The following is a 27,017-nucleotide window of genomic DNA, read 5'->3' as shown; positions in this document are numbered from 1 at the left end:
CTTCTTTGCTAGGAAGGAAACTGGGAATATTAATGAGGGGGAGCTAAAGATGATTGATTTGGCTCTCAATGGAGTCATCTTCCAAGCAAGAAATGGCACCATCATTCTTGGGAGCACTGTGGAGACTGACTTAGCAATGGTGCTCATTGATCACATGATTTACTTGAGAAGTTGGGTAGGCAAGTTGGAGAATAAAGGATCAAGAGGAGCACTAACCATTGGAGGCATCATTACTCCAATCCTTCAAGCTGCTAAGGTTCCACTTAGAGGAGAAAGGGTTTCACCAAGATGGATTGACTCTAGCTAGCTCACCTCTACTCTCATCCTAGCCAAGGAGATGCATCAAGGGAATCACATTTTCAACTTTGAACTTCCAACACTTGGGAAAAAGCAACTGATTTTGTCTAACCAAGAGCTCACCACCATTCAAGAAGGAGCCAACATTGACTTTTGGCCAGTTGAGGAGCATTTGTTTGATGGGATAGTTCAACTTAGAGTTGATGAAGCTGGAGATGTGCAAATGGCTGATGGGGAGGAGCAATTTTACTTTGAGGATTATGAGCTCAATCCAAGAGATAGTAGAGGAGTGAGGGAGGCTACCAAGAGATTAACCCTTCTGCAAAAATGGAATAAATGGCATGGGAAGAGGTTTGATAAGTTGAAGAAGAAGGTGACCAACATGGCTAAGTCCATCAAGGGCTTAAAGAAGGAGATTGCTGAGTTGAAGAGTGGGAATTCTTCACCTACACCATCAAGCCCTTTGAGGAGGAGTAGCTCAACTAGAGCACTTTCTAGAGTTGCAAACCCTGTGGAACCAGCTAGGGCTTCAATGTATGAGCCAAATCAGAGGAAGAGGAGCTCAAGTACCCGAGAACAACCCTTTTCAAGGTACTCGACCGGGTCACTCGAGCATCCACTCGACCGAGCACCCCCAATGCACTCGGCCGAGTTCCAGCCCAGATCACCCTATGGTTTCCCACCTCCATCTGCTTATCCAGGATATCAAGGTTACCCTCCCATCCCACCCCAGTACTTCATGGATCCAGCACTCTACCAGCACTTCTACCAGCAGCAAGGTCAACATTTTGACACTCGTGGTCCAGCTCGACCCCCCCACTCGAGCACGTACTCGACCGAGTCCCGGTCGATCCCCATCGTCAAGCTGCCCCAATCTCCACCTCCAAGTCACCAACAAGACCCCAACTACTCCTATGACAGCATGCAGATGGATGTGGACAACTACTTCCACAATCCCTAAGGTACCACTATCACCTTCCCTTGTAGATATCATTGCATTTGACATTGTGTTTTGTTTTTTGTTTTTCATCTTGAATCCTCAATCAAATTTCTTTCACACAGGGACTGTGTTATTTAAGTTTGGGGGAGGGTTTGAGATAGCATTTGACATTGTGTTTTGTGATTCTTATTTCAAATTTTTAGCATAATCATGTTAATACTTGCATAGCATCTAAGGCATAGAAAAACCCTAAAAATTTGAAATTTTTTGCAAAAATCTTTATAAAAAAAAGAGTGTTCATGTAGTTTGCACTGCACATTAGGATCTTGTTTAGCATGTTTCATGAAGGATTGTATAGTACTTGCATTAGGGATCTATGATGAGTATTCCCTTATTAGCTTGTTTATTCACTAGACTAGGATCAATGCCCAAGTTAATAGTACTTTGATGCTAGTTGAGTGGTTAGAATAAGATTGAACCAAACCTTGAATTCCTACATTGCATTTGGTCTAAATTGAAGCATGTTGAGATTTGAAACCATTTCCTATTTATAAGAACCTAATATTGACTTTCAATTATCAATGTGTGCAATGCTTTAAACTCATGGATACCACATACATATTTGGATCATCTTCTTCCTTTTTACCACTCTTGTTGATCCAAGTAGCTGATTTCCTCATTAAGAATCAGTTCCCCTACCCCTAAACCAAACCTTCTTTCAAACCATGTTTATTCTTGTGTGTGTGAGGCCTATTTTTGGGATTGAGCTTGGTAGAAAGTGTTAGGTATGAACTGACAAGAGTAAAGCCTTGTGTAGTTCTAGTTTGCATTTTTCAAACTAGATAGGACTAGGTGGTTCACTTGTTGGGTTTGGGACTTGGCTATTATGAAAAGAAAAGAGGAAAAAGAGAAAGAAAAGGTGAGAGTCTTTAGGAGGGGAATGTGTTTAAGAAAATTTAAAGTCTAGTGAAAGAATGGGAAGAATAAGGTTGTTTAAAGATGGTTCTAGTTAAAGAAAAGAAAGAAAGAAAAGAGAAGTCTAGCAAAATGCTTATATGTCTTAAGAATAAGAAGAAAAGAGAACCATAGCAAATAAGTAAGAATCCCCCATTCCACTAGAAAGATCAAATAAGAAACCTCTCCTAAGACTTTAAAACCAAAAGAGAAAAGGGTGAAAAAGAAGAAAAGAAGTTAAAGGGTAGCACTAGGACCAATTGGGTTTAGATTGATAGGATAAACACTTTGGGTGCCTTTGGGTAGACAAGGTTTTGTTCTTGTATGTGTCTAAGTGTTCTTACCTTTAGCATTCTTCTAAAGCTCAATCCATTTTTTATGAGAGAACCTTGATATTGATAAGCCCTACTCTAAAAAGAGACCATCATTGTCTCTAAACCTTTTACTGCCAAGCCAAATGAGTTTAAGCATTGCATAGAATTGATTCATGTTCTTGATTAATGAATGTTAAAGGAAATGGTTGATTTGAATGCATGTGGATGTCTAAGGCTCAAATCAGTGAAGGTTGTGATATGCTTGTCTAAAGTCTTTAAGTATAGCTCATTCAACTTGCATCATAGTACTAGTAACTTGGACATTGATTCTAGATAGTCTATTTGCAAGCTTTAGGAGCTGAGATCCCACTTTCAAACCTCACCTACCTCCTTTTGTCTTGATTATTTGCTTGAGGGCAAGCAAAGACTAAGTTTGGGGGTGTTGATGTTCATATATTTTACCTTGTTTTCCCTTAGTTTATTCACAACTTTTGCATCTTTTGCTATCCATTTAGGCCATTATTGTGTAGCTTTAGGACTAATCATGCATTAGAGTATAGTTGCATTGCATTTGCATATTTTCATGCATAAACAGGTGATTTTGGAGCTTAAGGAGCATGGAAGCAATGCTGAGGAGAAGTGAAGCAATCCTAAGGAGAAAACAAGAGAGTTAAGGCTGTAGAATCAAGGTCCGGAGTCCAACTCGACCGCACCACTCGACCACCACTCGACCGTGTGCTGAGGAGGACTCGACCGAGTGGAGAACGCACGAGAGAAGCCAGCTCGACCAGCCACTCGACTGAGCACTGGTCGAGTTGACCGAGCCGTTGACTACTTTGACTTTTTGTATTTTTAGGGCTTCCACCTCATCTGCTATATAAAGCCCTTGTACCCGCAGCCACCAAAGAGTCCAGCTTTTTAGAGAGTCTAAAACCTAGTTTTTACCTTTTTTAGATTTTATTCCTTTCGCACTTTTCTTTTATTTTAGATTTTGTACTTGTTTGAGAGAGAAAGACTAGATTCTTATATTTTGTTTGTTTCATAACTTTCAAAGTATTAAGATTTCGAGTTTTATTCCTTCATCAATATTGTAGATCTCTGTTTCATCTTTCCAATGATGCAAGTTTCATTATTTTCTGGGTTTTTGACATATTTCACCATGTGTTCTTGTGAGTAGTTTGTTTAGGACCTTGAGGATGGGTTAGGCTGGGTTGATCTTGTGGTTTGTTTGATTTGGTCAAGCTTGATTGTTGTAGATCTCTTCTAGGCTAGATGATCTTAATGCTGATCCTATATCTGAGAAGGTAGGGTTTGATTTCAAGCATCTTAGCATCACACCAATGTCTAAGGAGCATAGATAAGGCTAGATCTAGAGCTTACCATTAGGCTTGCTAAGAGATTAGAAGTCTTGTTTGGTTTGAGATGTATTGCTTAATGCCTGCTTGTGTAGATTTTTTTCTTTGTGAGAACAAGTCTAGAAATGCATAGGTTTGATTGTTTCTTGCCATGAGAATGGATTAAACATGTCTTAGAATAGTATGTCTAGAGATCAGCTCAATGTTTGCTTGAGATTTGTTGACCAAGTTAGATAACCACAATGATTAGCTCAGCCCATGAATCCCTCCTCAAGGCCTTCTTTGTTTATTGAAATCCTAGTCTAAATATCATTGCTTGCTTGTTGTTTGATTAGTTTTAGCATTGCTCTGTTTTTCTTGTGTTGCTCTGTTTTCACGTTCAAGTCTAGCTCGACCACGTACTCGACCTACACTCGGTCGAGTGCTGCTCGAGTTCATCCCCAGAACTTGTGTTTTTGATTTGTGATTGTCTTGTTTCATTCCTGTTTCATTTCCATTGCATTCACGTAGTTTCCTGTTCATTACTTGTCTTGCATTAGTTCATTAGCATAGTTTCTATCTCTGTTCTAGTTTCATTATAGCTTTAATTTGTCTGTTCTGTTTGCATTTAGTATCTTGTTCTAGTTGTTTTTACTTTCTGCATTTCATATCTCATTTTAGGATTGTTAGTGACAAACAATCTTTACAATTGGCTTAACTTAGACTCATATGCACATCTTAATTGTTCACAATCACTCAGATCAGATTGACACCTCTTATACTGCAACTGCATAAGGGGAATTGAAACACCCTGACTTCTATTCATTCCATACATCATCATTCCATACATCTTTCTTTCACCACACCAGAAAGAAAGTCAGTTTCAGAGGCTACCAACTCCATAAGGTGTTCCTCTTGAATCCTTCTCAATGGACTTGAAAACAAGAGAAAAGTTAAGATTAGAGGATGAAAATTAAACTCCAAGACTATAAATGTGTATTGGTTTTTAAAAAAATTAACCTCAAGAAAAATTTCTGTATATTCTTCTGTTGTGAGGTCCCGTGGCCGTGATTCTCCATCTGACACAGCAAAAGACTATGCCTCGAGCCGAGACAACCTCTCTTGAACAGTCTTCTCATATGTTTCTGCAATCTTCTCTGCCTTCCGATCAACATATGTACCATCAGGCTTTGTATGTGCCTTGATAAAAACCTCACCAAGTCGGACTTTTCTTCCCAATTAATCAACTTGCAATGTTAGCAAAGAAACAGAGATTAACTAAAAAAAAATAACAGCTGTAAGAATTGAAAGTGGCAAAGTTAACAGCTACTTAACCATTTCGTCCTGAAGCTGTCGATACGACTTTGGCCCTGAGAGGTGGACATGAGGACCTAGGCCGTTATGGTCAGACATACGGGAACCAGAGTAGGTTTTACTCTTTTGTTGTGCTTCTTCGGTGTCCCAATAATCCTCCACCGTAATACAGAGAGTGTTTCCAATCCAGTTTGGTTGAACTCGACTAGTCCACACAGTGCTAACCATGTCTTTGATCCGCTTTTGACAGATTTGCTCAAAATAAGCTTGAACAGTCCTGATTATCAAAGGATCCCAGGTGTAGGTTTTCTAGAAAAAAAAAGAGCTATTGTGAGTGAAAAGAAGTCATGTAAAGCTATGTATGAAGGCTATGTGACATAAATCCTTACCGCGAACTCAAGGATGTATCTCTCTTGTTTTTCCCGCGGCACACATGTCAAGCTGTAGAAGAGACCATCGAATTTGTTTAGAAGAATTTTAGTAATCTTCTGAACAAGTTTTGATCCTTTATCACGAGTAAACCTCCATACACATGAACCAATAAAACAAGTAAGTAGGTTAAAAAGCAAATAATAGACAAACCAAAAGAAATGAGATCAATAGATGAGGCATCAGTTTCTATTGGATTACAAAACACCATTGCTATTCGTATAAGCCAACACCACAATCATAAAACACCATTTCTACTCGTATAAGCCAACACCACAATCATAAAACACCATTACAAAACCCACCAAACTCTCTTATAACAATCATAAAACACCATTACAAAACCCACCAAACTCTCTTACAACAATCAAAAAACACCATTGCTATTCGTATAAGCTAACACCACAATAATAAAACAACATTGCTATTCGTATAAGCCAACACCAAAAACACCATTACAAAACTCACCAAACTCTTTTCTAACAATCACAAAACACCATTACGAAACATGTGAAGAGGAAAAATCATACCATTGGGTGTTCGGTATGGGTGTGGGAGAGAGGACGATGGTGAACTTATCCCTGTCTGGAACCAACACCGGAGACGATTCTTCATCGAAGTTGTTCCCTTGAGACGATGGATGTGATGGATGCGATCGAGTTGGAGAGGGTCGAACTGGAGAAAGCAGGGCGATATCCGGAAGATTGGCATGAGTCTGTGGATTGAAGTGGACTTCTTCTGAAGGAGTCCGGTGTTGTTCGGGTGGAGGTGGGTGAGTAAATGAGTTCTGAAAAAGTTGTTGCAGCGGAGGATAGCTCCGGATCTAGGCTGCTGATGATTGTCGTTGCGAACCGGCGACTTGTACTTCAGGCGTCTACAGAGGAGGAGGATCTTGGACCGCCGACGTGAAGTTGTACTGACTGGGGAGAGTGTTAGGCCGTTGATTTGGTGTTGCCCCTCTCAGTCTCTGAGCAACGTTAGGAGCAACCTTCCTCTTTTTTCCTCGATTTGGCATCTTGTTACTGATTGATAGAGAGTTTGGGTTTCGAGTTTGGATTGATCAAGAGAGTTTGAGAGAAACTGAGAGGAAGAATCGAGTTTGCGAATTAGGGTTTGGTCTGTGAGAGAGGCGGAGAGGGTTTCGAGATTAAGGTAGTGTTTAGTGGGCTTAATGGGCTTAGTTTAGGAAAATTTGGGTAGGAAATTTAATTTATAATTTTGGGCTTAGTGGGTTTCGAGAATAGGGTAGAAAATTTAATTTATTATTTTGGTAAAATTAAACTTAGTGAAAATAAATTTAAATTACAAATTACAAATATAATTGATTTTGATGAAAATACTGAAACATACATAATATTATTTAACAAACTTAATATTATTTAACAAACAGAATATTATTTAACAAAGATTGTGGGTTAAGTTTTGATAAAAATATAAGATATGGAAAACTATAATTTTTTATAAAAATATAAGATATGGAAAACTATAACCCAAGGTCCATGCACTATCTCTCTCTCAAAGCCATACTTCATGCATTTCATCAAATAATATTATTTAACAAACTTAATATTATTTAACAAACTGAATATTATTTAACAAAGATTTTGGGTTAAGTTTTGATAAAAATATAAGATATGGAAAACTATATTTTTTTATAAAAATATAAGATATGGAAAACTATAACCCAAGGTCCATGCACTATCTCTCTCTAAAAGCCATACTTCATGCATTTCATCACAAGAAAACATGTTTTTTTTAAACTGTCTTTTACGACTATTTGGTGACTACGAGATGACTATTTAATGACTCTCCGTATGAGTCGTAGAGTAGTCACCAAATATACGTCTATCAGCTGTGGTTGGTATCGTAGTCGCTATGTTACGACCACTTTACGACTATCTGATGACTCCTCGAATGTGTCACACAATAGTCACTAATTTAAAGACTATGTTACGACTATCCGCTTTGGTCGGTACCGTAGTGACTGAGTAGCGACAAAATAACTGTAGTCGCAACATAGTCACAAAGTGGTCATGATGCGGTCATCACATATGCTGAACGAGTAGCTGAACTACTTCAAGAAAGATTTTCTGATGGACTTCCTGAACTACTGTCTGACGAGCCAAACAAGGAAATATTGATTGCTAAGGCATATATCTTGCTAGAAATCCTAGATCCACCATTTATTGCTCATCATCACCATTGATTATGATTTCTCCATTATGGTGATTGATTTGTAATTAATTTAGACATATTTGTAATTAATGTATATTATACAATGTGAGAGCTATAAAAAGGCTCATTTGTTTCATTGTAAAAATATAGAAGATTTTTGGAAAATAAAAGAGAGAGTTTTCTCACTTTGAAGCTTAGGCTTTGTTTTTGTGTATCTAAGTTAGGTGGATTCCTTTACTTAGTAAACGTTTGTTCTTATGTCTTTTTGAGCGAGTCATCAAGGCATAGAGCTTGTGCTGTATCAGAGTCTTATCACAACTATGTGGTGCACTTCATTCCGCCATCACACCCCTCATTTGATCCCACACGAGAGAAGCGACCGCCAACGGGTCAGATCTCCATCTTCGACCATCATTTCTTCACAAGAGAGAAGCGACCGCCAGCTTGTGAAGCCGCCATATCTATCCCCATACGAGTCTCACCACCGAGTCTTGTATTAGGTCACTATGTGGTCGTTATTTTTGGCGACTACATTTGTAGTCGCTACATATAGTCACTAATCACCTGTTTTCTTGTAGTGTTCTGTAGTTAAAGTTCTCAAGTATATCCAAGATGAAGGCATAAACTCCAGCAAAAGACAACAAGCATATGGTATTCTCAAGTATTTTTACACCTCTGATTTTGTTTTCTATCTGCAGTTGATGTTGCTTGTTATGGGTTTCACTGATAACTTATCAAAGGCTTTAAAAAGGAAAGACCAAGATATCTTGAATGCTATTTTATTGGAGATGATGGAAGGGATGCTATTTCTACTAATAAACTGTTACAAAATCTTGGAGATGATGGATGGGATGCTTTTATGGCTAAAGTTAGTTCGTTTTGTGAGCAAAATGACATTGGAATACTCATAATGAAGGAAGAATTTATTGATTCAAGAAGACCAAGAAAAAAGACCGGCATAACTTGTATCAGTATAAAGTGGACTGTTTAAACACTGTTTTAGATATGCAACTTCTTCTCTTTTTTTTGAATTAAATGTTAAATTATATTCAAAAGAAAAAATACAGTGATACAACTAGCGCAGCGAAGGCTGAGAGTTTATAAATGAAACTAAAAAATTGAAACAGAGAGTAGCCACACTTGAAACGACTCATCGTACCGGCGATCCCCCAAACGACCAATCGCCAGGAGCTGATCCCGAACTTGCCTATCAATCCATCTGACCAAATATGTAGTAGAATGTGGCGAAACACCATGGCGTATGCCATTACGTTCACGCCAAATAGTGTACACCACAACTTGAAACACATACCTGAGGAGAAAACCCTCAACGCGGGAAATTTGAGGTAGGGATAGGTAAGCAATTAAAGTGGACCAATCTGTGGTATAGTGCGTCTTAAACAACCCCTTAGCAAGAGCTGACCACACTCCAGAAACAAAAGAGCAAGAAAAGAAAAGGTGATCTCGAGTTTCTAACGTGGAGTTACAAAAAAAGCAAGCCCCTGCAGCCCCACCATTCCACATGACCATTCGAGCCCCTGTCAAAAGTCGATCTTGAACAGCCAACCACACACAAAATGAGAATTTGGTAGTACCATGCGTAAACCAAACCCCCTTATGCCAAGAGATCGTAGTAGCTGTAGTTCTAATATGATTCCAGGTATCCATGGTTGAGAATTTCAGTTTAAACACATCATTCTTACCTCTCCATAGGGTTTGATCAGCTGATTCTAGGCGCATGTCCCTTCGAGAAGACAGAGCCTGTTCCACAGCATTTAACTTGTCGCCCCAGTGTCTCCGGTGTCAACGTGGATCCCACGCTTCGCCAAAGAACACTGCCTGCTTACTCCCAAATCAATAACACCTCGCTCCCCTACAACTTCCATGAGTCTACCCAAATCCGACCACCAATCATACCAAAACGATGTGTTCTCCCCATCCCCCACATCGACCTTACAGAAAGTGGTAGCCACCCCCCGGTATTTGAGAAACTTCTTCCAAATCCAAGAACCCACACTCGCATTCTCATTAACTGACCAAAAAGATGCTTCTTTCAACAAGTTTGTCTGAACCCATTTAACCCATAAAGATTCCTCCTTAGACACTACTTGCCAAATCAACTTCAGGCAACTCACAATGTTTGCTTCATGAAGAGAACATAGACCAGGCCCACCTTCTGCTTTTGGCTTACAAACTGCGTCCCATGAAACTTTTGCGTTTCGAGGATTCATATCCGGACCCAACCAGAGAAATCCCGCACACATTGAGTCAATCTCCTCTAAACACCTCTTAGGGAGACAAAAAGCACCAAGACATAAATTACACACATTCCAAAGGACCGATGATATTAGATTGAAACGGCCTGCAAATGATAAATGGTGTGATGTCCATAACCCTATACGTTTTTGAATTTGTTCGAGCAGAGGAGAGTAATCAACAGTGGTAAGTTGCTTTGTGACTAACGGCAAACCCAGGTAGCGAACCGGAAAGTGGCCAACAGTAAACGGGTAACTAGTGGTTCGATCATTAGAAACTCCAGCCAAATAAAGTGTGGATTTCTCCATACTAATTTTCAGCCCTGAAAGCTTTGCAAACTCGTCAAAAACATCAACAATTCCCTTGATAGATCACATCTTACCATCAGTAAGCACCATGAGATCATCCGCAAAGCTTAAGTGAGTTAAGCCCTTCTTACACCAAGGATGATAACCAAACAAACGCTCTCCACTTGTCTTGTCCAACTTTTTAGAAAGAACATCCATATAAATGACAAAGAGATATGGTGACAAAGAACAGCTCTGACAAAAACCTTTGCAGCTCCGGAAAAAACCTGCAAGTTCCCCATTGACCTGAACTGAAAAGGAAGCCGTAGTAACACAAAGCAACAACCAATGTATGAATAACTGCGGAAACTGCATGGCCAAGAGAGTTTTGGATAGAATTGAACACTGCACTGAATCAAAGGCATTAGAGACATCAATCTTAATAGCACACCGACTAGAAACAGAGTCCTTGTGATATTCCTTCACCAATTTTGTGGCTAACAACACATTCTCAATCAACAACCGATCCTGAACAAAAGCTGATTGGTTGCTAGAATTAAATTTTAGGAGCACTCACTTTAATCTATTAGCTTGAACTTTCGATATCACCTTATAAATCACGTTACAACAAGAGATAGGACAATAATCTTTCATTTGTCGTGCTTCCAAAGACTTAGGAATAAGCGCCAAAATGGTTTGTTGATGCCCGTTGGCAAAAAAAGATTGCACCGCTAACACAAACTCCCTCCCCAGTATCGACCAGGTAGCTTTATAAAACTCCACTGTGTATCCATTCGGTCTGGGAGATTTATCACATGGCATGAAAAAAAAACCTTTTTGATCTCCTCACCCGAGACATCCCGGATAAGGGCTTGCTGGTCAGCATTGGAACAACAAAATGGTAACAATCGCTCCAAACCTTCAATTGTGGCACCCTCAAAATCCCCATGAATTGCCTGCAAAAAGTCTCTGAAATGCTGTTCAGCCTCTGCTTTGATATCAGCCTCTGCCACTGCCACCCGACCATCAAGACACTGAACCTCCCGTAAACTGTTTCGTGCTTCCCTCGCTTTAGCCGCTCTATGCATGGTTTTGTTGTTTCTATCCCCCACCTATAGCCAATGCAACTTTGACTTCTGCTTGAGATATTTCTCCTCCAACCCAGCCAAAAAATCCCATCGTTTATAAGCCTCTTTTTACTCCTCCATGGCCTGTGACGAAGGATCCAAAGAGGTTGCTTGTTGCTTCTGACGAAGAGTGTTAAAAGCCTCTTTTGTTTTCCGGATAAGATTTCCCATTCTTCTTTGTGCCAGGCTTCTTAACTTAGGCTTCAGCCCTTTTAACTCCTTTAGATATGCAACTTCAAGAGTTTAATGATCGTTTTGATGAGGTAAATTCTAAACTACTTGTCTGCACTTCATCCTTGAGCCCGAGTGATTCTTTTCGTTAGTTTGATAAGTCGTTGCTCATGAGATTGGCTGAGTTTTATCTAGACGACTTTAGTTTTATAGAGCGTAAATCTCTTGATCATCAACTAGAGATCTATCTTCATAATGTGACAAAAGATGAAAGGTTTACAAATTTAAAGTGTTTTGGCCATCTTGCTCTTGTGATGGTGGAGACAAGAAAACATCTCTCACATCCTTTGGTATATCGACTTTTGAAGCTATCATTGATTCTTCCTGTTGCAACTACAACGGTCAAAAGATGTTTCTCTGCAATGAATTTTGTAAAGACGACCTTGCGTAACCGTATTGGTGATGTATTTTTATATGATTGTCTAGTTTGTTTTATTGAAAACCATGTTCTTAATACTATTACAAACGAAGCGGTGATAAAACGATTCCAAGACATGAGTGAACGTCGAATGTATCTTTAAGATTTGTATTTGTAATGACTTTTATGATTTTAATTAAGTTTATGTATTTTTAGTTTTATTATGACCCCGATGAGCAGAAATCCTTGCTCCGCCACTGGGTATGGGATGCCGGTATTTGATGGTGATGTTATTGATGGCTCAGCATTCGATGCACATTTTTTTTTGTCACCAACAATACAGGGACAACGCAAGAGTGTAAGACAAATTGGAGTTCGTTTTATAGGGTTTGTAACCCTTTCTGTACATGCCTTGATTCTGGATGTAGCTGATTTCTTCTGACTGATCACCCTCCCCATCTTGAGCTTGGAAAGGGTCATACTCAGATACGAAGTGGACAGTCTTCTATTGACTGAGCAAGATGCGGTCAAGCTTCTCATTGACATTCTTGAGTTCCCATCCTTCATCGACGTCCTTGTTCAGGAAGTTTCTCTTTAAAGCAGTGTCAAGCAGCATATGTATCTTAGGTAGCACACCACGGTAGAGAGTGCTCAACAATGACTCATTGATGAATCCGTGATGTGGACATTGGCTCTAGTAACCCTTGAAACGCTCCCACGCTTCACAGAATGATTCTACGTTCTTCTGAGCAAAGCCAGAGATGTCATTCCTGAGACGTGCTGTTATGGATTTAGAGAAGAACTTGGCTAAGAAGGCCTTCTTGCAGTCATCCCAAGTGGTGATTGATCCCTTGGAAATGTTTTTCTCCCATTGATGAGCTTTATCTCCCAGGGAGAATGGGAAGAGGCGCAACTTGTAACCATCCTCACTTTTTTTCGTTTATCTTTTTAAGACTACACAGACCGTCGAACTCGTCCAAGTGGTCGAGTGGATCTTCCATAGGCAACCCGTGAAACTTGTTTCCTTGGATCATGGAGATGAGACTACGTTTGATTTTGAAGTTATTGTTCTGCACGGCAGGAGGGACGATTCCAACACGCTGAGTATGAGTGTTTGGTGAATCTCCAGCACCAATGTGTCGTAGCCTCGGATTTGGTCTTTGAGGAGCTTCCATAGTGACTTGTGTGTGAAGATTGGTGAAAAGATGAGCTTGTCATGGTCTTTGCAGCCGATTGGTGTCGTCAATAGCAGGAAAGAGATTCTGATGTCCTCTTGATATGGTGTGCATGCAAGGTTGCAATCAACAGGTACTTGAGATGTAAAAGAAACAAGCAGACAACCAAAGCAAGTTAGTATCCAGAGTGAAAGAGGTAACAAAACTTAATCTTGCAAAGCTTGAAATCTCAAATGTAGCAAAACGAATCCCAAATGGCAACGACGCCAAATTGATACTAGGATATTTGTATATCTCCTAGCAGGTTTAATTAACCTTATGTAGTTGTAGTACTTAAGGTGTCAATCCAAATGGGATGATGCTAGTCACTCAAGATTCAATCAAGATATCACAAGTCAACCCAATTCAAAGAGAGTGGTTATGTCTAACAATCCTAGAATGAAACGGAAATAAACTAGATGACTAGAAACGAACATGCATGACAAGAAGCAAAAATGAAAAAGTAAAGGCAGAAACGATTCTAAGCATCAACTAAACAACAAGAACAGAAACAGTCTCATGAATGCAAATACAATCAGAAAGATAAAGGTCCTAAGGATGGGAGTAATTGATGTCGGCAGAGTCTCCTAGTCTACAGAGTGTTTAACATGCCACAAGCAAACTATACCTAGACAATGAACATCACAACTTAGCTAATCCAATCTCTTGGCATAAACTACCGAGACTCAAACACTTCCAAACATAGCTCTCGCTAGAGAAACATGGTCAAGCAGGCATGATAAACCAGTTCATTCACGTTAACAAACACCCTAGACAACTAATCTCTTAGCATAGGCATGTAAGTCTCTGGCACTAGTTGGTTAGACATTTCATCAAACACCTTTTGGGTGTGGAAATGTCTAAGACCTGGTTCTAATTGATCAAAGAAAAACTAGCATTTCTAACTCTAGTTCAGATGGGAAACACACGAATCTAAGCTTAAACACCATATATATTAAGAATCTCCACATAATCTATCCATCCTCAAGAACATTAACACAACTCAATCCCAGAAAACATGATACTCAAGAACACAAACATAGAAAACACTAAATCAAGAAATAAAATGCAAAAGAAATAAAATGCAAAAGTGAAACTGACTTTCTTTGTGGTGTGGTGAATGAATGATGTATGGAATGATGATGTATGGAATGAAAAGAAGTCAGGGTGTTTCAATTCCCCTTATGCAGTTGCAGTATAAGAGGTGTCAATCCTATCTGAGTGATTGTGAACAATTAAGATATGCATATGAGTCTAAGTCAAGCCAATTGTAAAGATTGTTTGTCACTAACAATCCTATAATGAGATATGAAATGCAGAAAGTAAAACCAACTGGAATAAGATACTAAATGCAAACAGAACAGACAAATTAAAGCTATAATGAAACTAGAACAGAAGTAGACACTATGCTGATGAACTAATGCAAGACACAGTGCTCGGTCGAGTGGCTGGTCGAGCTGGCTTCTCTCGTGCATTCTCCACTCGGTCGAGTCCTTCTCAGCACACGGTCGGGTGGTGGTCGAGTGTGCGGTCGAGTTGGACTCCGGACCTTGATTCTACAGCCTTAACTCTCTTGTTTTTCTCCTCAGGATTGCTTCACTTCTTCTCAGCATTGCTTCCATGCTCCTTAAGCTCCAAAATCAACTGTTTATGCATGAAAAGATGCAAATGCAATGCAACTATACTCTAATGCATGATTAGTCCTAAAGCTACACAATAATGGCCTAAATGGATAGCAAAAGATGCAAAAGTTGTGAATAAACTAAGGGAAAACAAGGTAAAATATATGAACATCAACACCCCCAAACTTAGTTTTTGCTTGCCCTCAAAGCAAATAATCAAGACAAAAGAAGGTAGGTGAGGTTTGAAGGTGGGATCTCAGCTCCTAAAGCTTGCAAATAGGCTATCTAGAATCAATGTCCAAGTTACTAGTACTATGATGCAAGTTGAATGAGCTATACTTAAAGACTTTAGACAAGCATATCACAACCTTTACAGATTTGAGCCTTAGACATCCACATGCATTCAAATCAACCATTTCCTTTAACATTCATTAATCAAGAACATGAATCAATTCTATGCAATGCTTAAACTCAATTGGCTTGGAAATAAAGGCCTTGAGACAATGATGATCTCTTTTTAGAGTAGGGCTTATCAAAATCAAGGTTCTCTCATGAAAATGGATTGAGCTTTAGAAGAATGGTAAAGGTAAGAACACCTAGACACATACAAGAATAAAACCTTGTCTACCCAAAGGCTCCCAAAGTGTTTTATCCTAGCAATCTAAACCCAAATGATCCTAGTTCTACCCTTTAACTTCTTCTTTTCTTTTTCACCCTTTTCTCTTTTGGTTTTCAAGTCTTAGGAGATGTTTCTTATTTGATCTTTCTAGTGGGATGGGGGATTCTTACTTATTTGCTATGATTCTCTTTTCTTCTTATTCTTAAGACATATAAGCATTTTGCTAGATTTTCCTTTTCTTTCTTTTCTTTTCTTTAATTAGAACCATTCTCAACATTTTTTACTTCCCATCCTTTCACTAGACTTTTATTTAAACAAATTCTCCTCTTAAAGACTCTACCCTCTTTTCTTTCTCTTTTTCCTCTTTTCTTTTCATAACAGCCAAGTCCCAAACCCAACAAGTGAACCACCTAGTCCTATCTAGTTTGAAAAATGCAAACTAGAACTACACAAGGCTTTACTCTTGTCAGTTCAAACCTAACACTTTCTACCAAGCTCAATCCCAAAAAGGCCTCACACACACAAGAATAAACATGGCTTGAAAGAAGGTTTGGTTTAGGGGTAAGAGAACTGATTCTTAATGAGGAAATCAGCTACTTGGATCAACAAGAGTGGTAAAAAGGAAAAAGATGATCCAAATATGTATATGGTATCCATGAGTTTAAAGCAATGCACACATTGATAATTGAAAGTCAATATTAGGTTCTTATAAATAGGAGATGGTTTCAAATCTCAACATGCTTCAATTTAGACCAAATGCAATGTAGGAATTCAAGGCTTGGTTCAATCTTATGCTTCTAACCACTCAACTAGCATCAAAGTACTATTAACTTGGGCATTGATCCTAGTCTAGTGAATAAACAAGTTAACAAGGGAATACTCATCATAGATCCCTAATGCAAATACTATACAATCCTACATGAAACATGCTAAACAAGATCCTAATGCACAGTGCAAACTACATGAACACTTTTTTTTTTTTTTTTTTAATAAAGATTTTTTCAAAATTTTCAAATTTTTAGGGTTTTTCTATGCCTTAGATGATATGCAAATACTAACATGATGATGCTAAAAATTTGAAATAAGAATCACAAAACACAATGTCAAATGCTATCTCAAACCCTCCCCCAAACTTAAATCACACAGTCCCTGTGTGAAAAAAATTTGATTGAGGATTCAAGAGTAAAAACAAATCACAAAACACAATATGAAATGCAATGATATCTACAAGTGAAGGTGATGGTGGTACCTTAGGGATTGTGGAAGTAGTTGTCCACATCCATCTGCATGCTTTCATAGGAGTAGTTGGGGTCTTGCTGTTGACTTGGAGGTGGAGATTGGGGCAGCTCGACAATGGGAATCGACCGGGACTCGGTCGAGTACGTGCTCGAGTGGGGGGGTTGAGCTGGACCACGAATCTTCTTTTCCTCTTCTATCTGGTCTCCCTTGCTTCCCTGATCGTGAAGATACCAAAACAAAATCAAAATACCAAAAACCTTAAACAATATGTACATGGATACCTTAGGGACTTCCTCCCTAGTGAGCTTGTTTAAAGTCACTAAGCTTGACTTTTGATGCCTTTTTAGGCTTGTGGAGCATCTTGGAGAAGCATTGTGTACTTCTCAGGTGTTTCCTTTTCTCCCAAATACTTCTTAACTCTCTGACCATTGACTGTGAACTCACTACCATCCTTGTTGAGAAGTGTGACAGCCCCATATTGTAGGATCTCCTTTATCTTAAAAGGGCCTCCCCATCTACTTTTCAACTTCCCAGGGAATAACTTGAGTCTTGAATTGTAAAGCAAAGCTTGGTCTCCAGCCTGTAAGTCTTTGATGAGAATCTTCTTATCATGGAAGGCTTTAGTTCTTTCCTTGTAGATTTTGGAGTTTTCATAAGCTTCCAATCTGATTTCCTCAAGCTCATGCAATTCAAGGCTTCTCTTAGCTTGTGCTGTCTCTAGATCCAAGTTCAAAAGTTTGATTGCCCATAGGGCTTTGTACTCAACTTCAACTGGGAGATGGCAAGACTTGCCATAGACCAGTTGGAATGGGGTTCTTCCTATAGGTGTCTTGAAAGCTGTTCTATAGGCCCAAAGTGTTTCATCAAGTTTACTAGACCAATCCTTTCTTGTTGCTCCTACTATTCTTGATAGAATGGTCTTGATTTGTTTGTTTGACACTTCAACTTGTCCACTTGTTTGGGGGTGGTAGGCTGTAGACACCTTGTGTTTGACTCCATACTTCCTTAGCATTCCTTCAAAGATCTTGTTGATGAAGTGTGTTCCTCCATCACTAATCACAGCTCTTGGAATTCCATACCTTGGGAAGATTATGGTCTTAAAAAGTTTAAGTACCACTTTGTGATCATTAGTAGGGCTGGCAATAGCCTCTACCCACTTGGAGACATAGTCCACTGCCACTAATATGTAGACATTCCCATTTGAAGGAGGATTAAAAGGTCCCATGAAATCAATTCCCCACACATCAAATATCTCAACTTCCAGAATTGGGTTTTAGGGCATTTCATTCCTTCTTGTGATATTTCCCATTCTTTGGTAAGCATCACACTTTGTGATGAACTTGTTAGTGTCTTTGAATAGTGTAGGCCACCATAGACCAGCTTGTAAGACTTTCTGGGCAGTCTTGAAAGTTGCAAAATGGCCTCCATAAGTAGAACCATGACAATGCCCTAGCACTCCTTCAACTTCATTTTCTGCTATGCACCTTCTAAACAACCCATCTGATCCCTTTTTGTATAAGTAAGGTTCATCCCAATAGTACCCATTGATGTCCTTGAGGAGCTTTTTCTTCTTATAAGGGTCCATATCTGCTGGGACTTCTTCACACCTTGTAATTGACTATGTCAGCATACCAAGGTAGATCTTCACTTTCAAGTGCCATCCACTACTCCATCTCATCCTGATCGATCGTGTGCCCAAACATACTCGGTCGAGTGCATGCTCGAGTAGGCGGTCGAGTTGGAGGCCGAGTTGTCCCTATCTGCATCAGCTTCTCCTCAGGCATTGAATCATCGATTGGAATCTCCTCCTCTATCCTCATTCTGGACAAATGATCAGCTACTCCATTCTCTATCCCTTTTTTATCAACTATTTCCATGTCAAACTCTTGGAGAAGCAGAATCCATCTTAACAACCTTGGTTTTGTGTCCTTCTTTGAGTAGATGTGCCTCAAAGCAGCATGATCGGTGTACACAATTACTTTGGACCCTACTAAGTAGCTTCTGAATTTTTCAAAGGCAAAGACCACTGCTAGAAGCTCTTTCTCTGTTGTTGAATATCTTCCTTGAGTTTCATCCAAGGTCCTGCTTGCATAGTGAATAACATGCAGCTTCTTATCTTTCTTCTGTCCCAGAACTGCTCCTACTGCAAAATCTGAAGCATCACACATAATCTCAAATGGAAGATCCCAGTTTGGAGCTTGGACTATTGGGGCTGATATCAGAGCAGCCTTGATCTCCTTGAAAGCCTTCAAGCAATCTTCATCAAAGTTGAACTCAGTCTCCTTGCAAAGCAACCTTGTCAATGGCCTAGCTATCTTTGAGAAATCCTTGATGAACCTTCTATAAAATCCAGCATGACCAAGAAAGTTTCTTATGTCCTTGACTGTTTTTGGTGGTTGAAGTTGAACCATGACTTCAATTTTTGCTTTGTCAACCTTAATACCCTTCTCTGAAATCGTATGACCAAGAACTATCCCTTCTTCAACCATGAAGTGACATTTTTCCCAATTCAAGACTAGATTTGTCTCCTCACATCTCTTTAAAACTCTGCATAGATTAGTAAGACAAGAAGAAAAGGAATCTCCATAGACAGAGAAGTCATCCATAAAAACTTCAACCACATCCTCAATAAGATCAGAGAAGATTGACATCATGCACCTTTGAAAGGTAGCTGGAGCATTACATAATCCAAATGGCATCCTCCTATATGCAAAGGTACCATATGGACATGTGAATGTTGTCTTCTCTTGATCATTGGGATGAATAGGAATTTGGAAAAATCCAGAATATCCATCCAAGAAACAGTAATGAGTATGATTGGCTAATCTTTCCAACATTTGATCAATAAATGGAAGAGGAAAATGATCTTTCCTAGTAGCAGAATTAAGCTTCCTATAGTCAATGCACATTCTATGTCCTGTTATGGTTCTAGTGGGAATTAACTCATCACGATCATTCTTTACTACAGTGATTCCTCCTTTTTTAGGGACACAGTGTACTGGTGAGACATAAGTACTATCAGAAATAGGATAGATCACACCAGCTCCAAGCAATTTTAGAATCTCCTTTTTGACTACTTCCTTTAGGTTGGGATTAAGCCTTCTTTGAGGTTCAATGCTAGAGTAGGATTCATTTTCAAGGTGGATTCTATGCATGCAGAGACTAGGTGAAATTCCTTTAATGTCATCCAAAGTATAACCAATAGCTTTTCTAATCTTCCTTAGCTCAACAACTAGCAAATCAAGCTCTTTCCTACCCAAGTTAGCATTTACTATCACAGGATAAGTAGAGTTCTCACCTAAAAAGACGTACCTTAGCCCAGAAGGGAGAGGTTTTAGCTCTACTTTTGGTGCATTCAGTTCAGACCAGTCTTCTGTGGGGGACTCGGCAGTGCACACGGTCGAGTAGTGTTGGCGCTCGGCCGAGTGTGTGCTCGAGTGGGTGGTCGAGCTATCCGTATCTGCTGTTTGAACTGCCCAAACTTCCTTTCTTAATGCTGGTAACCCCTCAAAAACCTCTGGATGGTGTGATTCTTCACAGGAGTCCAATATATCTTCATAGGCCTTAGTTTCTTCATGGATAAACCCTTCCTCTCCACTTTTGGTCAAAACAATTTTAAGGTGATCTTGTTCTGCTAGCTCTTCCATCAATTCTCCTGATAAGTTGTCCAACTCTTCAACCCAAAAGACTTGTCCTCCAATTGTTGGTTTCTTCATAGCCTCTACAATGTAAAATGTCATTTTGAGGTCTTCTCCCAAGTTGAGATCAATCTTCCCTTGTCTCACATCAATTATTGCTCCTGCTGTAGCTAGGAAAGGTCTCCCCAAGATCAAAGGATCTTTTGGTTCTTCATCCATTTCCAAGACTACAAAGTCTGTTGGGACTTCCACTGCTCCAACTCTAACTGGTAGATCTTCCAAAACACCATGTGGTAATCTTATTGATCTATCAGCTAGGATTAGGGAGATGTTGCATGGCTTATACCTAGTAAACCCTAGGCGCTTAGCAACTGATAGAGGCATTAGGCTTACTGAGGCTCCCAAATCACAAAGGCATCTATTGAAGGTTAAGGGTCCTATAGAGCAAGGTAGAGTAAAGGAACCAGGATCTCTTAGCTTTTGAGGGTTCACTTGCTTTTGGATTATGGCACTACACTCATGGCTGAGAATCACCATCCCTTGAACTTCCTTGATCCTTTCCATCACAGCATCTTTCAAGAATTTTTGGTAAGGAGGAATCATCACAAAGGCATCTATTAGAGGCATCCTAAGCTCAATCTCTCTAACTTGTTTGTTAAACAATGCCTTGTATTTTTCAACCATCTGTTTCTTAAATCTTCCTGGGAAAGGTAGTGGAGGCTTGTAAGGAGGAGGAATGAACCGGACTTCTTTTTCTTTGGAGGTAACTGGATTGATTTTCTCCTGAGAATCAGCTCGATCGGGTACTCGACCACCTACTCAGTCGAGTGAGTGGTCGAGTGGTACGTCAAATTCAATGGTGTGTTCATCCTGAGTTTCTTCTTGTTGGAAACTCTCCCCCTCCTATATTCCACTGTCCTCAGTGTTGGGATGTGCTCCTAGCCGTGTTGGTAAGACTCTTCCACTGCGAAGATTGATAGCATTGACAAATTCAGTAGTTTGTACAATGGTTGTGCCCTTGTGATGGTCATGCTTTGAGGCAGAAGCTTGGTGGTTCTCCATAGTCACAATCCTGGATGTCAGTGTGTCAAACTTGGCATGAAGTTCACTGTAAATATCATTTATCCTCTTGTTCAGCTCAGCAATCCTGTTTGCTGTCTCAATCTTCCCATTGGTTTGTCCAATCAACAACTGTTGCATCATTGCTCTTAAGTCTTGTCCCTGGTCCTAGTTAGTTTGAAACCCTGGTGGGGGACACAATTGGGGCTGGAACACTTGGTGTTGTTGCTTGGGGATGTAGTTTAGTTGCTGTTGAGGTTGTTGAGGTGGATAGACTTGGTCTTGAGGGTTGGCCACATTGGTGCTCCTATAAGAGAGATTGTTGTTTTTGAAACCTCCTTGGTTGTAGCCTTTGAATCCTCCCTGGTTTTGCATGTAGCACAACTCAACAAATTCAGGCTCCCCCTCTTGAACTGGAGCTTCTTCTTCACCAATGAAGTGAATGGACTTGGACTGGCTTAGGAGTATCTTGTCAAGCTTCTCATTGACCATCTTCAAATCCTTCTTATACTTGTCCTCTTGATCAGTTGAGGAGCCCCTTATGGTCCTATCATAATCCTCATTATAATTGCCATCAGATTGAGCAAGATTCTCAACTAATTCCCATCCTTCTTCCACATTCTTGTTGAGGAAGTTTCCATTAGAAGCTGTATCAAGAAGCATTCTTATCTTGGGAAGCACTCCTCTATACAAGGTGCTTAGAAGTGACTCATTGCTGAAGCCATGGTGAGGACACTGAGTCTGGAATCCTTTAAACCTCTCCCAAGCTTCACAAAAGCTCTCATTATTCCTTTGAGCAAACCCAGAAATTTCATTCCTCAACCTAGCAGTCCTTGCATTGGAGAAGAACTTGGCCAGAAAAGCTTTCTTGCATGCATCCCATGTGGTGATAGCTCCAGTAGGAAGAGTCTTCTCCCAAAGGTGAGCTTTGTCTCCAAGAGAAAATGGGAAGAGCCTTAATTTGAATCCATCTTCACTCACTCCATTGATCTTTGTGAGTCCACATTTTCTGTCAAACTCATCAAGGTGATCTAGTGGATCCTCCATTGGCAACCCATGAAATTTGTTGGCTTGTATCATTGAGATCAATCCACTCTTGATCTCAAAGTTATTGTTTGCTACTGAAGGTGGCACAATTCCAGCCCTTTGGTTGTGGGTATTGGGTGCATCTCCTGCACCAATGTGCCTTGGTCTCTGCTCATGGATAGCTGGTTGCTCCATGATGTCTTGACCTTGTTGTTGTTGAACTATTCTTCCTTGCTTATGTCTCAAACCCTTTTGTAGCCTGTGGATGTTGTCAATAGGCTGTTGAAGACTGTCTTTGCCTTTTGACCTTGTGTGCATCAACAAACTCTACTACAGACTCGAACAGGTACACGGTCGAGCGCAGGCTCGAGTGGGTGGTCGAGTCGACTGGGAAGTAATGGCTAATTGGATCCGGCTTCTGGCTCGATCAAGTGCTCGATCACAGCTTGGTCGAGTGGTGGTCGAGTAGGTGGTCGAGTGGGTACCTGAATCACAAAACAGCCAAGCAAAGGAAGATTCGAGTTCAGTAACTTCACAAGTGTTTAAACGAACTTAATCTTAGACTAATAATGATCCTAAATGTCAGAAAACACACTCAAATGGGCAATGACGCCAAATTGAAACTGACTTTCTTTGTGGTGTGGTGAATGAATGATGTATGGAATGAATAGAAGTCAGGGTGTTTCAATTCCCCTTATGCAGTTGCAGTATAAGAGGTGTCAATCCTATCTGAGTGATTGTGAACAATTAAGATGTGCATATGAGTCTAAGTCAAGCCATTTTTAAAGATTGTTTGTCACTAACAATCCTATAATGAGATATGAAATGCAGAAAGTAAAACCAACTGGAACAAGATACTAAATGCAAACAGAACAGACAAATTAAAGCTATAATGAAACTAGAACAGAAGTAGACACTATGCTGATGAACTAATGCAAGACAAGTAATGAACAGAAAACTAAGTGAATGTAATGGAAATGAAACATGAATTAAACAAGACAATCACAAATCATAAACACAAGTTCTGGGGATGAACTCGAGCAGCACTCGACCGAGTGTAGGTCGAGTACAGGGTCGAGCTAGACTAAACGTGAAAACAGAGCAACACAAGAAAAACAGAGCAATGCAAAAACGAATCAAACAACAAGCAAGCAATGATATTTAGACTAAGATATTAATAAACAAAGAAGGCCTTGAGGAGGTATTCATGGGCTGAGCTAATCATTGTGATTATCTAACTTGGTCAACAAATCTCAAGCAAACTTTGAGCTAATCTCTAGACATACTATTCTAAGACATGTTTAATCCACTCTCATGGCAAGAAACAATCAAACCTATGCATTTCTAGACTTGTTCTCACAAAGTAAAGAATCTACACAAGCAGGCATTAAGCAATACATCTCAAACCAAACAAGTCTTCTAATCTCTTAGCAAGCCTAATGGTAAGCTCTAGATCTAGCCTTATCTATGCTCCTAAAACATTGGTGTGATGCTAAGATGCTTGAAATCAGACCCTACCTTCTCAGATATAGGATCAACATTAAGAACATCTAGCCTAGAAGAGATCTACAACAATCAAGCTTGACCAAATCAAATAAACCACAAGATCAACCCAGCCTAACCCATCCTCAAGGTCCTAAGCAAACTACTCACAAGAACACATGGAGAAATATGTCAAAAACCCAGAAAATATTGAAACTTGCATCATTAGAAAGATGAAACAGAGATCTACAATATTGATGAAGAAATAAAACTCGAAATCTTAATATTTTGAATGTTATGAAACAAACAAAATACAAGAATCTAGTCTTTCCTTCTTAAACAAGTACAAAATCTAAAAATAAAAGAAAGTGCAAAAGGAATAAATCTAAAAAAGGTAAAAACTAGGTTTTAGACTCTCTAAAAAAAGCTGGACTTTTTAGTGGCTGCAGGTACAAGGGCCTTATATAGGAGGTGAGGTGGAAGCCCTAAAAATACAAAAAGTCAAAGCAGTCACCGGCTCGGTCAACTTGACCAGTGCTCGGTCGAGTGGCTGGTCGAGCTGGCTTCTCTAGTGCATTCTCCACTCGGTCGAGTCCTTCTCAGCATACGGTCGAGTGGTGGTCGAGTGTGCGGTCGAGTTGGACTCCGGACCTTGATTCTACAGCCTTAACTCTCTTGTTTTTCTCCTTAGGATTGCTTCACTTCTCCTCAGCATTGCTTCCATGCTCCTTAAGCTCCAAAATCAACTGTTTATGCATGAAAAGATGCAAATGCAATGCAACTATACTCTAATGCATGATTAGTCCTAAAGCTACACAATAATAGCCTAAATGGATAGCAAAAGATGCAAAATTTGTGAATAAACTAAGGGAAAACAAGGTAAAATATATGAACATCAAAAAGCTAATCAGATTAAGACAAATCCTGATTACAAACTCATAAACGTTTTTTGTGGCTACAGAAGAAAACCTAGGATAACAGATATCGTCCCTTGGTTAAAGACTTCAAAGAGTATTTATAGCAAAACATGGTAGGCCCTAAAACATAAAACAACAAGATAGAGAGGCGGTTCGGGAATCTTCTGAAGCGTGCGAGACGGGTCGTTCTATTCGCATGCCTGGCATGGTCAGTCGAGTCGAATGTCATCTCTTCCAAGCAAGGTGGTTCGAGTGGGATGACATCCATTCCAAGCATAATGGGTAGAGTGGGATGACATCCATTCTAGGCGTGATGGGTCGAGTGGGATGACATCCATTCCAGGCGTGCTTGGTCGAGTTGCATGTCTTCTCTTCCGGAAGCGTCGGTCGAGTCGCATGACGTGAATCCTTAAGTCGGATGTCTGGAGTCGCACGACGTGAGTCCTGGAGTCGCATGTCTTGAGTGGTCGGTCGAGTCGATGTTGGTGCATCTTCTTGGGAGCGTGTCCAAGTCACATGTCTAGCGTAGTCGGTCTAGTGGAATGTTGTCTCTCCCGGAAGAGTCGATCGAGTGGAACATCGTCTCTCCCGGAAGCATTGGTCAAGTGGAACATCGTCTCTCCCGAGAGCGCTGATCGAGTCGGAACTCTGGGTGTATATGCATCGACTAAAACAGTGTTAACTCTTGAAGCACGTGTTGGATTGACTTGAAATAACCGTAAATGGAAAGGTAACTCAATAACCTACAACTTTGAAGAATACGTCGGAAGCTGAATTCCAACAGAAGATTTTCATTTGACTCGATCAAAGACGTGGAAGGTTGGGTAGCTGGATAGTGTAGATCGAGTCGTTGGACTGCTTTCCTGCTCTCTGTTTGCTTTTGATAGTTTGAACATCTCCTAAAACACCTGAAACAACTCCAATATGTAAGATACATGCAATACCAATGTAAAGACTACCTAGATATACATATTATGCAAAAGAGACTAAAAACAAAAAAAAAACAATGAGTTAAGAGAACAAAATGAATGACAAATGCATGATGAAAGAGTGTAAAAATATACATATCATACTCAATGTTTCCATCAGAATCGTGAGTCTCTTCCTTCTGATCATCTTGGGATTTGTTTCCGCTAGAAGTGATGATCATGACTCCCTAGTTAGGGCACTCCCTCTCCATGTGGCCTCCGCCCTTACACTTAATCAGACAATGTCACGGGAGCAAGTGAGTTGAGTTGTCTTACCGGGTTCAGGTTTGGTGGGGGCCTTGGAGGACTCCACTGTATTCTTTTTAAACTGAGACTCCACTTCTATTGCATTCCCTTTATCTTGCGGCTAAGATGTAGTCGGAAGCCACAATTTATTTTTGACGTGGTTGGTGACCGCCATCTTATGCTTGATGTGTTGCTCTAGTTAGATAGCCAAGTGCACCAGGTCTTGTAGGTCATGGTAAGGTTTTCTCTCCACCTTGCGGGTAATGCGATCTAGCAAATCTTCGAGGAATTGAGCCATGAGGGTTTTTTGAATTTCTTGGTCTCTAAGCGGTTCAAGAGTTGTTCAAACTCCTCGTAGTACTCCTCTACCATCTTGGAATCTTGTACCAACTTTTAATTTCGCTTTTGTAAGTCTCTATGAAAATAGGGAGGCAAATACCTCTTTCTCGGAGGCTCTGATCTCAACTCTCTAGGACTCGAGATTCTAAAACGAAAAAAAATTCCGCAGAGAGATCCTGCAATATAAATTAAGAGAAAATGGAAACAATGAAAACCGAACTTACCTTGTTCGATGGGATTAGAGGCCAGATTGAAGTAGTGTGTTTGCTCGTTTTTTTTTCTTCATGTTTCTTATTTGGCGTGTAGTCTTTAGTTGGTAGCAAGCCTTCGTGAGATTTTTCCTCATCCTCCTCGTTGTCGGAATCATCAGCTCCCTTGTCTCCCTCGTCATGTTGTTGACCGCCATGATTGTCTACCTGTTCAGTTTTTAAATCATCACTTCGTTGATAATTTTCAATGCGCATGTTATTGGTTTTAATTGTTGGACTGCCATGATTGTCTAGCTGTTCAGTTTTAAAATTATCACTTCGTTGATGACTTTCAACGCGCATGTTGTTGGTTTTAACTGTTGGACCGTTGATGGAGCTAAACAGTGTCTTGACAGCTTTATTTAACATTTCCCTAAGCTTTCT

The 27,017-nt window shown here is 39.9% G+C and overlaps 1 protein-coding gene and 2 non-coding genes across 3 annotated transcripts; 2 read left to right on the top strand and 1 right to left on the bottom strand.

Annotated features, from left to right (window-relative positions):
- Window positions 1-9,532: 9,532 nt before the first annotated feature.
- LOC147925419 (uncharacterized) lies at window positions 9,533-11,388 on the bottom strand. The gene is made up of 3 exons (XM_087492621.1): window positions 11,134-11,388; window positions 10,567-10,710; window positions 9,533-10,375 (listed from the first exon to the last, which is right to left on the bottom strand). The coding sequence occupies exons 1-3, from the start codon at window positions 11,386-11,388 to the stop codon at window positions 9,533-9,535; spliced, it is 1,242 nt and encodes a 413-aa protein (XP_087348747.1).
- A 1,299-nt stretch (window positions 11,389-12,687) lies between these two features.
- On the top strand, window positions 12,688-12,794 carry LOC147925418 (small nucleolar RNA R71). Its single transcript, XR_015585611.1, has one exon. It is a non-coding gene; the product is annotated as a small nucleolar RNA R71 (small nucleolar RNA).
- Window positions 12,795-22,125: 9,331 nt separating this feature from the next.
- On the top strand, window positions 22,126-22,232 carry LOC147925417 (small nucleolar RNA R71). Its single transcript, XR_015585503.1, has one exon. It is a non-coding gene; the product is annotated as a small nucleolar RNA R71 (small nucleolar RNA).
- Window positions 22,233-27,017: the final 4,785 nt, after the last annotated feature.

This window comes from Camelina sativa, chromosome 16 (genome assembly GCF_030686135.1).
Source record: "Camelina sativa cultivar CO46 ecotype springtype chromosome 16, ASM3068613v1".
Taxonomy (NCBI): domain Eukaryota; kingdom Viridiplantae; phylum Streptophyta; class Magnoliopsida; order Brassicales; family Brassicaceae; genus Camelina; species Camelina sativa.
Note: the sequence above shows the minus strand (reverse complement) of the source record. Positions and strands in the feature narration are given on the sequence as shown.

Bases quoted from the DNA above. Each gene is read 5' to 3' on its own strand.
- LOC147925419 (XM_087492621.1), bottom strand. From the start codon at position 11,388: ATGCATAGAGCGGCTAAAGCGAGGGAAGCACGAAACAGTTTACGGGAG. The intron at 10,711-11,133 runs GTTTTTTTTTCA...CCTTTGATTCAG, and splicing joins CGGGTGAGGAGATCAAAAAG to TGCAGTGTTCAATTCTATCC. The intron at 10,376-10,566 runs GTTTTTGTCAGA...TGATCTATCAAG, and splicing joins TTTTTTCCGGAGCTGCAAAG to GGAATTGTTGATGTTTTTGA.